Genomic DNA, 11,519 nt, shown 5'->3' on the forward strand with positions numbered 1-11,519 from the left:
TTTTTCTTTATTTCTTCCTTGACTAAGTCATCATTGAGTAGAGCATTGTTCAGTTTCCACTTTTATGTGGGCTTTCCATTGTTTTTGTCATTATTAAAGACCAGCCTTAGTCCATGGTACTCTCATAGGGTGCAAGAGATTATTTCAATCTTTTTGTATCTGTTGGCAATCCACTACCCATGCAGTCACAATGGTACTTAGTTCCTCCATCTACACCTAGACCTCCATGGAGACATGGCTGACTGGCACATTCATCAAAGTTGTCATCAAAGTTGTCTCCAAGGAATATCTTGCCACAGTGGGACTGTGTTCCAGGACAGAATCAATGGCTACTCCTGCTCCTGTGTGCCTGGATACCACAGTGGCAATTCTAGATCTGTCCATTTTTAAGTTGTACAGTGCTGCCATTCTCTTTCATGTAACCTGTGTCAATTACTTTTCTTTCAGCCAATTTTGTATGTTGGGATTTTTTTTCTCAACTAAATCAATGACTTTCAAGCTGGGAACCTTTACAAAGATCCCTAGGCCTTTTCCAAATCTATCACATACTAATTCCAAATGATTGGTGGAAGGTGATCAGTATTGGGGATCAAACCAAGTATCCCAAGCATGTTAGGAAAACTCTGTACAACTAAACTATACCACAGACCTATAATTTCCAAATGTTTCTGATTGTTATCAGTCCTCAGTTTGAGAAAATGTATCCATTCAGACACATAAGAATACACTTTTGCTTTTATATTCTTTCTTTGTATTTAATCTTTTTTTTTTTTACAGTCCAAATATTATAATGGTCCTCCGTGTGTTCTACATCCCATACCTCCTCCCCATGCCGCTGTCTTCACTAGGATGTTCTCAACCCCCCACCCCAACCCCACCAGACCTCTAAACTCCCTGGAACCTCAAGTTTCTTGAAGGTTAGATGCATCTTCTCTGACTGAAGCAAGTCCTCTGCTGTATATGTATTGGTGGCTTCATATCAGCTGGTATATGCTGCCTGGTTGGTGGTCCAGTGTTTGAGAGATCTTAGGGATCCAGGTTAACTGAGACTTCTAGTCTTCCTATTGGGTCACCTTCTTCCTCAGGTTCTTACAACTTTTCCCTAATCTTCCATTTCCATGTTGACTTTCTCCTACAGTTGACCTGTATTTGAGGTGGTTACCTTTTCCATATAACCTATGCGCATCAGTTGTCTTTTATTTTATGGAAGAGTTCACTTTCAAAAGGACTGTTTAAACTCATAGTTTTGGAGGATCTAGAGAGATGCCTCAATAGCCACCAATATGTACTGCTCTTGCAGAAGACCCAAATTTGGTTTCTAGCACACACAGGTTGGACTCCTCACAACTACCTGTAATTCTATCTACAGGGTATCTGCCTTCCTCTTCCAGCCTCTGAAAGTGCTGCACTCATATGCACAAACACACACACACACACACACACACACACACACACACACACTTAATTAAAAATAAAATTTTCTTTAAAATTAGAAGAAAATAAATATAAGAAATATAACTCAGTGGCAGAGTTCTTAACTAGCAAGTCCTAGACCTGGTTTTAAACTCAAACACTACAAAAGAAAGCAAAACAAAATTAGAAAAAATATATTTCTAACAAAAATATGCTCTTTGTTTAGTAATTTTAAAAAGTATATCAGTTGTGAGTACTTAATTGTAATAACTACAGATCAAAGGAAAAAGTTTATCATATAAAGTCATATGACTATGAGAAACCTTTAAAATATTTAAATTTTTATTTCAAAAGGATAAAATAGCATATTTAAACTGCCCTACCACTGTGAAAAACACCTGAGAAAAACAGTTTAAAAGAATAAAAGATTTATTTTGTTCCCTAGTGTCATAGATTTCATTCCATGGTCAGGTGGCTTCATTGTTTTTTGGCCTTTATGAGGCAAAACATCATGGCAGAAGGGTGTGGAAGAGTGGATATATTTATTTACTAGTTATCAGAAGGTAGCAAACTGAAAGCCTATGCTAGTAGGCTTTCTTCTTTATCTTTATCTTTTTTATCCTTCTTCATCCACAACCCGTTGGATGGTATCAGTATTCAGGATGGGCTTTCCTTAATATCAGGAAACACTTCCACAGACACATCTAGAGATGTGCTTTACTATCTTTGTAGGGGTGGATGAAGGATGTCTCAATTCACTGAGGTTGGAAATCTAGATTAAACTATTTAATCTTGACTTTCCTTTTATTTACTTTTTCCGTCTTCTTTTACATTTATTTACCTGTTGGTTTATCTCTAAACCTGTCTGTAGTTTGTTAGCATTTTTGTTAATATTATTTATACACTTGAAGAGATTGCTAGCAACCCACAAAATAACATATTGAACATAGCTTAGAAAAGGGGGCATTATGGAACAAGACATAGGTAGATTCTGCAAAGACTTTGTGTGTCCCCTTTATGTGTATTCAAAAAATATATAAATGTTCATCAATAGACACCATTGTTTATAGGATCCATAAGTGATTTTTTTTAAAAAAAAAAAAACACTGGGGAATATGTAATGATCCATAACAACAAAATCTATATTCATTGTAAAATACATCTTGATTTTATAAATGATACAATGAATGAATCCTAGGGTTTAAAAATTGCTGTGTTTCTTATCTGAAAAATGTGCACCAGTTTTTTGGTGAAATGTTTTATTTTTATGGCTTTAGGATAAACTAAATATTATAATGCATTCCTTCATCTTTTTCTTTTCGATTCTTTATAGGGACGGCTGGCAGCTGCCTTCGTCGCTTCAGTACCATGCCTTTCATGTTCTGCAACATTAACAACGTTTGTAACTTTGCTTCAAGAAATGACTATTCTTACTGGCTTTCCACCCCAGAGCCCATGCCAATGAACATGGAACCCCTGAAGGGCCAGAGCATCCAGCCATTCATTAGTCGGTGAGCTACTAGTTTAGCTTTGACTTTTACCAATCCCCACTTATTTTAGCTAGTAAGAAGTCAGTCAAAAATGGGTAATCAATGATACCCATCACAAGTTAAGTATATAAGAGAGATTTTTAATATTCAACCCATTTAGTTTGAACTGTATTTCTTAGAGATCAACTTTTGACCAAGTCTTATGAAAAACATTTTAATATAAAGAGAATTTAGTCTGGTTACTATGCAAATATATCTGTGTATATTTGTACTTTTTTTTTTTTTTTTACTAATTTGGTATGCATCCATCTTAGGCTAAGTGCTACAAATGATCAAACTGAAAAAAATGGAAAATGCATAGGGGAAAGGATGTTTAGTTCTAACCTAAGAAATCTGGAGATATCTGTATTAAAATATGTGTTTTGAACTGGTCTATCTTTTATAGAATGGGAAAAGACTAGATACACATACCGTTATAAAGGGAAAGTCATACTAAGGAGAGAAAATGAGAATGCATAGTGGATGGATGTATCTAGAATGTAGTATTTAAAGTTTCCATAGGAGAAAAGATTAGAAAGTAAGCTTGAGCACAGATAGTAGAATGCTTTGACTGCCAAATTATAGCTTGGAATTTATTTGGTGTATTATAATGAGTAGCACTACAAGCCCTCAACCATTATTTGAGATAAAGTTCAGGAAAGATTAAGGAACTATCAATGTACTTGAATTGCATAGTGACAGTCCTCAGGTAGAGCCAGTTACATTGAATAGTATTGCTGTGGTCCTAATGGAACCGGATTCGATCTCACAATGGGAGACATGCATCACATTAATGGACTAAGCTAAAATTGGGAGTTGAATTAATAGATGAGTTTTTGCTTGCTTTTAAAGTAACAAATAGAGGTTGGTAGCATTAACAGAGATTTCCTGGGATTTTCCACATTGGAAAAATCTCTTGAGGATGTTAGATAATGTTATTTTTATTGTGATCCTGATACAAGGATCTAGTAACCACAAGGAATGAATCATTACTATGTCCATTTTCTTTGACATTGAATAAAAAAATGTAATGTAGTTTGGCTTTAGTAGCAAAATAATTGTTTCCTTTGTAATATAGTTACCCAAATCTCTCTCTCTCACTTTCTCTCTGTGTCTCTCTCTTCCCTCTCTTTGTGTGTGTGTGTGTGTGTGTGTGTAACAAATATAGCATGTAAGTGTGTGGAGGGGGGAGATTTTTTTCAGTCTCTACTTTATGCAGTGTTTCCATAATATATGATGCATTATGTATAGAAATTTTGCTAAATTGACCTCCATCATATTTCAAGATGTTCCTTCATGTATTTTTAATTTTTATTTAATTTTCTTCTTTTATTGGATATTTTCTTTATTTATATTTCAAATGTTATCCCCTCTCCAGGTCTCCCCTCCAGAAACCCCCTATCCCATCCCCCCTCCCTCTGCCTCTTTATCCCCCTCCCAGTCCACCCTCTGACTGTTTCACATCTCATACCTCCTCCCCCTCAGCTCCCATCTCCACAAAGATGTCCCCACCTCCCACCCCCACCCCACCAGACCTCCCCACTCCCTGAGGCCTCCAATCTCTTGAAGGTTAGGTGCATCTTCTCTGACTGAGTCTAGACCCAGCAGTCCTTTCCTGTATATGTGTCGGGGGCCTCATATTAGCTGGTGTATGCTGTCTGGTTGGTGGCTCAGTGTCTGAGAGATTTCAGGGATCCAGGTTAGTTGAGAATGCTGGTCCTCTTACAGTCACCCTCCTCCTCAGCTTCTTCGAGCTTTTCCCTAATTCAACCACAGGTGTCCGCAGCTTCTGTCCATTGGTTGAGTGTAAATCTCTACATCTGACTCTCAGCTGTTTGTTGGGTCTTTCGGAGGGTAGTCATAATAGATCCATTTTTGTGAGCACTCCATAGTCTCAGTAATATTGTCAGGCCTTGGGGCCTCCCCTTGAACTGGATCCCACTTTGGCCCTGTTGCTAGACCTCCTTTTCCTCAGGCTCTTCTCCATTTTTGTCCCTGCAGTTTTTCAGACAGGAACAATTATGGATCAGAGTTTTTGACTGTGGGATGGCAATCCCATCCCTCACTTGTTGTTCTGTCTTGTTCTTTATTAATTGTAAATTTTGATGTATTCATCAAAATTTATTCTGTGGCCATTTTTACTTACGTTGTAGTTTTCAACCACTGCCTGGGCACTTGCCCAGCTATTCTGGGTATGGTGTACTTACCCAAATAAGGCCAAATGGTTAATAAATGTCTTTGGAGGAAGAATAATGGGTGGATGTTGAGAAAATATATGCTTTTTGTCTTTTCCAGTTTACTAGACATTCTTCTTACCACAATAATAGCATTGCTAAGTGTCAACCTCCAGTTGGGCCCTTTAAGAGCAAGTATGTAGAACACACTAAATCAAACTCCTACATCAATTACCACCTTGATTACAGCAAGTATGAATGCAAATTTATGTCACAATGGAAAATGAAAATGCAGTAGGTGTAATTCTATAATGTATTGAAAGAAGGCTTACAGATTTTGCTTATAAATGCATTATGCATGAGGGAGGAGAGTTCTTATGCAAAAAAAAGAGGTTCTCAAAGTGCATTTTTTTCCTCTTCTGATCATTGAGGAGAGTTGTCAAGGGCCTCCATAATAGGAATTCTGAAGAAAAGAAATTGTTTCCTACACTCTCACTCTGTAGCTCATATTCTCTCTCCCTTTCCTTTACCAGATGTGCAGTGTGTGAGGCGCCAGCTGTGGTGATTGCTGTTCACAGCCAGACTATTCAGATTCCACATTGTCCTCAGGGATGGGACTCTCTGTGGATTGGCTATTCCTTCATGATGGTATGAAACACCCATCCTTGCTTTTCTCATTACAGCTGACCTTCCATATAAGTAAATTTCTCCCAACTTGAACTGTCACCATCACCTGTGTAGTAAGAAGAAGCTTGAAGCTTAAATAACCTCTGTCCAAGCATAGTGTTCCCCCATGCATATTTTCTAGAGTCAACTTTTATAATATGCCCATTGCTTTTGTTGACTGCTTTTGATGTGGATACTGTTCTCTTATCTTTACTCATAGTCCCATTCATTGCATTCTAATTTCTGGCCAGGTTAGGTATATATTATTGAATAATCACTAAAATAGTATATCACATATATGTTGTGGAACATTTTCCTTATCTTTTTAGCATACAAGCGCAGGAGCAGAAGGCTCTGGCCAAGCCTTAGCCTCTCCTGGCTCCTGTTTGGAAGAATTTCGTTCAGCTCCCTTCATCGAATGTCATGGGCGAGGGACATGCAATTACTATGCCAATTCTTACAGCTTTTGGCTGGCCACTGTTGATATGTCAGACATGTTCAGGTAAGTTGCTTATGGTTTTAGTTCAGGCCTACAGCTTCGTTCATAGAGTGATTCTATTAATGAGTTGTTGACCCCTAGTAAATTTTAGGAATTTGTTGAACCTAGTTCTTTAGTCTTGTTCTCCACATATAACTAACTTGTAATATAGAAACAAACGTTACTTTGTCTTGTAAGTGTGGATACAGGTGACTTAGTATTAACCTTTCAGTATCAAAAAAATCAGGAGTTGATCTACTAAAGTGATATTATCTCAAGTACTAGAACTATATAATGTACTGTAACTTATAACACATAGTTTCTATGAATGTTTTTGAGCACTTTATCTGAGTCTTTGAAGAATAAAATCACACATATCTCTGAATATTTCAATCTCTTGATGTTTATATTTATTTTATGTGTTGCTTCTTTATTAATATTTTTATACAATATCTTATTATGTATTTGCTCATCAACTGGCTAAACTCCCATCCTATAAATATTAAGAAAGGTAACAAAAACACAAAGAAACAAATATAGAAAATAACAGTAGTGGGGACAATGGTTACAAAAATACATGTAAAGATATAGAGAATGAAGTTTAAATATACTGTCAAGTATTATTCTGCCATAAAGAATTAAGTTATATATGAAACTAACAAACATGGTATTCAAAATAAGTCATACTTAGACAAATTTCCATATTTTCTCTCTCATGTCTGTATCCTGGATTTTACACACACACACACACACATACACACACACACACACACACACACACACACGTGAATGCACACATGTGTACACAAATGAAATGAAGTGGAAACAAGATTGGGGAAAGGAAAGGGACTATGGGAATGATAGAAAGGGGAGGGAATGGGGAGTGAGAGTATATGGTAAATTTTCTTTATGGAACCCATCACTGTGTGCAATGAATGTAAGCCAACAAAACTTTTGTTGCATACCTGTGATCAGTAGTGGATATTAAGCCATAGCAATCGATGTATATTAAGCGATTAAGGGCCAACATGATGGCTAAGCAGGTTAAGACACTTGTCCGTAAGCCCCACTTAGTTATGTGCCCTGGACCCACACAATACAAGGAAGGGAGCAACTTCTACAACTTGTTCTGTCTTTTGCATATATGCTGTGGCAGGTATACTTATACATACTGACAAGCAGACAGACAGACAGACTTTTTTAAAAAAAAGAAAATGCACTCTTTTTTTAATTGGATATTTTATTTATTTACATTTCAGGTGTCTTCCCCTTTTCCCACTTCCCTTCCCTAGAACCCCCTTATCCCATTCCCCCTCCTCCCTTTTGCTTTTATACATGCAAGTATTAAAGTCAGTTCTAGGTTGAGGAGCTAGCAATACAATACATGCAAATAGTCAAGGAACAAGGAAGACAATAAACACAAATAGAGTCCCTGGTAAAGCTGCTTAACAGAAAGAGAAAGTCTAAATGTGAATTCATCCCTATAATAAAATTTAAGTAGCACAAGTGTATAGAATTAAAATTGGAAATACAAACCTGATTGTTTCATTTTTTTTATTTCCTAGTAAACCTCAGTCAGAGACACTGAAAGCAGGAGACTTAAGGACACGTATTAGCAGATGTCAAGTATGCATGAAGAGGATATAATATGCTGAAGAATTCTTTGTGGTTTTTTAATGTGATTATATATATATAACTATTATATGTGATTCCCAGGATGCAATGTCTTACTCACTCTCCCCAACTTTACCACTGCTACCGCCAATGGTGCTAATATCCTCTACTACGAAGAGAACATGCTGACTAGTAACCATGAACATTCAGATGTACCTCAGCAATGTGCCAGAGCAAGGTCTCCATTCTTTCTTATGAAATAAGTAGGGATGTGACTATACTTCTGGGGGTCCAGAATAAAATTCTTCAAGGATCATAAAACGAAGTTCATATATTTTGCCTAGTTACTAAAATGGCACATTAAAAATTCAATGAAGAGAAGAATCATACTGAGTAAAATTACTGACTGCGGTTTGAGGAAGTATTCTTTTTCATGGTGCTACTAATCCTAATGTACTCCAGGATTTTAATAAAAGAGTGTTATTCTTATTTTGCTCTGTAAGTAAAAGAAATGTGTATATTCTGTAAACAAACTCTTAGCTCAAAATGTTGAGTCATTTAGATGTGATCCGGTATAAGCCCTTCTTTACTGAAAATCTATGAGATCTTACTCAATAGACAGCAAGATAAATATGTGAGAGAATTTATCCTTTCTTTCATCGAGTTATTACTGAAAGCAAATTAATTGGGAGTTTTATCCCCTAAATTCTTATCTGACTTATAAAAACCAGATCATTTAAGTAACTTTGATCAGAATTTTAGTGGTTCATGTATCATATCCAATGAGCAATCTCTTGTTTTACATCTTAGTTTTGCATATTCCTGATAGTTTTGAGAAAATTACCAAATTAATTAACAATTCTCATTATCCTGGTGCTTCTCATGTAAGAATTATTTTCCTGTGGGCTTATTTGTGTAAGAAGACAACATTTGCTTAGTCTTCTCCCTCCCATTAGAAAAAGCCAATGGACATTTAAAACATTTATATTTTAAACATTTTATTAAGAATAGTCATAGGGTACCTTATTTCCTTAACTGTCATCTTCTCACCGAATGTTTTTTTAATTTACCAGTATCAACTTAATTAAAGATATATGTTATAATTATGGCTCATTGTCTCTTTCTTTAGCATAAGAATAAAACCATGTTCATTTATATTGGTACATCAAATATTTCTTCCTCAGGCAATTGGTTCCTGTGTCTTTGATCATTATGATGCAGAAAACATATAGGAAGGGAAACTTTTTCCCGTGAGGAAAAATAAACCACTAGAAGATGCTCTTGTAGTACCAAATTTCTTGATAACATGGTATTGGTGGATATTAAAGAACAAGTTTATATTTAGGAAGAATCCATTAATAATGCTTTAGTCAAATTAGTCAGCTAATAATTCCTAATAAATAAGAATGAGCCTCATGTAGCTCTCTAAAACACTGACTTGCTAAATAATCAAAAGACTGTAAAAGCTTTTATAATAAAATTTGTGTAATAAAAAATACAGCAACTGAAACAATTTTTTAAAAAAAATTTTAGATCCCAATATGAACCTATGAGCAATCTAAAGCTTAGAGATTATAGTGGTAATTTTTATAATATAAGCAATAAGGACTATTTTAGTTTTAGTTTATTTTTTCATGTAGATCAACCCATGAATACACTGAAGTGTAATTCTTACTGGACCCCCTATATCCATCCTCAAGATGATTTTTCAACATGTCATACATTTTAAGGTTACTCTTTGAGTTGCAAGAATAAATGTGGATTATAGTCTTCACTCTTATATGCCCCATGCACAGATGACATTTGTGTTTTTTAAAGCCTCTCTTTCTCTCCAGCCCTGCTGTGTTAAGTACACAAACCCATCCCAGTAAAGGACTCTGATGTTGTTGACTGTTCCTTAACAGTGATTATTCAAAAACTGTTATGGATCTAGGAATTATCTTTGGTAAGTGTTACAGTCATCCACAATTCATGAATTTCCCACATGGGCCAACAGTGAAAATGTTCTGCTGAATTGGCTAGTTTTAGTACAAAACATGTTTATGTACCAAATAGGGTTGGTTTTGTTTTTTGTTTTTTGTTTTTGTTTTTGTTTTTTGTTTTTTTTGTTTGTTTGTTTTGAGACAGGGTTTCTCTGTGTAGCCCTGGCTGTCCTGGAACTCACTCTGTAGACCAGGCTGGCCTCGAACTCAGAAATCTGCCTGCCTCTGCCTCCCAAGTGCTCGGATTAAAGTTGTGCTCCACCACTGCCCAGCCCAAATAGGGTTCTTAAAGTTACTAAATTTATTTAATGATTCACGTTAGATAAGGAGCAAGTCCAAATGTTCTACTGCTATATGGAAGAATCATTCCATGAATATCTCTAACTTTTGGAAGACTAGATAGTCAGAGACAGACAACGACTATAAGTTGTCTTCCTTTTTTAGCTTGACCAGACCTGCCACGTTGGTGTACTACTCTTTGCTTCCAACAGAGGTTTTATTGACAGTTTGTGTTTCCATAGTGTTTTCCCCTTCCAACAAAAGTTGAAAACCAGTTTCCAGTTTTTATGGTACCAATGAGGTTCTTTGTTTCAATTAGCATGGTTAATTGAAAACTAAACTAGTCACGCCCTTAGTTACCAATTTATACAGAGGTTAACACAAGGTGGCACTGTTGGCCTGTAAGAAATGCACCCGCATGTGTAAAGAGCAGTTGAGTCCATTGTTAAAGGTATCAATGGGTTTGTATGAGCCTCCACCTTCTTATCCTATTTAAGCTTCATATGCTCTTTCATTGTCATAAAAATCAGAAGATATGGCCTACTTTCTCAGTATCTACATCCAAAATAAAAAGGCATCTTCAATGTCAAAGATTCCAGTCTTAGCCTGATTAGGAGTTGGCTCTGAGAACACTTCCTTAGCCTTTCAACACACAAGTAAAGAAACTGCTTTTGTTTGGCCAAGGCTTCAGTTGGATTTAGCGGGCAGAGGGCTTCTTTTTCTCAGGCTGAGTTATTCAACCATATTCACCTCTAAATAGCTTCAAAAATAAACTGAGTAGTGTTTTTTTAAAAAACCACATGCTATTGTTGATTTTTACATGCAGTACTTTCATGGGTTTTGTTTGTTTGAAGGTTTCTGTAGTGGTAATAGCTCATACATTGCTACCATAAAGGACTTGAATCTAGATAAGCCTGTCCTCTAAAGCTTGTGCTAACAAGCAATCATTAGATGCTTACATACGTAACATACTACAACAGATAGCAATCCAGTATAAACCTAACTTGATGATCTGTGGTCATCGGGATGTATACTAGGTAAAATAGTCATGCTACCTAGTTTTGGATTGCCAACTCTTCTTAACTCTAGTATAAATCTCAGATATTTACCAGCAGTAGATATTCAGAAGAAGCTTCTTTGCCAACAACTTCCTTAACATAAGAACAGACCAAAATCTTATTAATGTAATCTTAGTTCTCTATTTCTCTATCTCTCTGAGAAGACAACTTGCCAGATACCTGAAACTACAGACAAACAAGTAGCTGGTGGGTTATCCTTGTTATCATTATTTACTACCTCCGATTCACACCACATCCTTCCCCCTGCTTTTTGCACACAGAGGATTCCAAAGCCCTCTGCTTCTGAGCTCAATCAGCTGGATACT

At 36.2% G+C, this 11,519-nt stretch overlaps 1 protein-coding gene across 1 annotated transcript in view; it reads left to right on the forward strand.

Annotated features, from left to right (window-relative positions):
- Positions 1-8,987, forward strand: part of Col4a5 (collagen type IV alpha 5 chain) — a 177,855-nt gene extending 168,868 nt beyond the window's left edge. The window contains 4 exon segments of the mRNA XM_076918781.1: positions 2,747-2,924; positions 5,650-5,764; positions 6,112-6,284; positions 7,826-8,987. Of these exon segments, the coding sequence (XP_076774896.1) occupies positions 2,747-2,924; positions 5,650-5,764; positions 6,112-6,284; positions 7,826-7,907 (548 nt within the window). The 3' untranslated portion in view covers positions 7,908-8,987.
- Positions 8,988-11,519: the final 2,532 nt, after the last annotated feature.

This window comes from Arvicanthis niloticus, chromosome X (assembly GCF_011762505.2).
Source record: "Arvicanthis niloticus isolate mArvNil1 chromosome X, mArvNil1.pat.X, whole genome shotgun sequence".
NCBI classification, from domain to species: Eukaryota; Metazoa; Chordata; class Mammalia; order Rodentia; family Muridae; genus Arvicanthis; species Arvicanthis niloticus.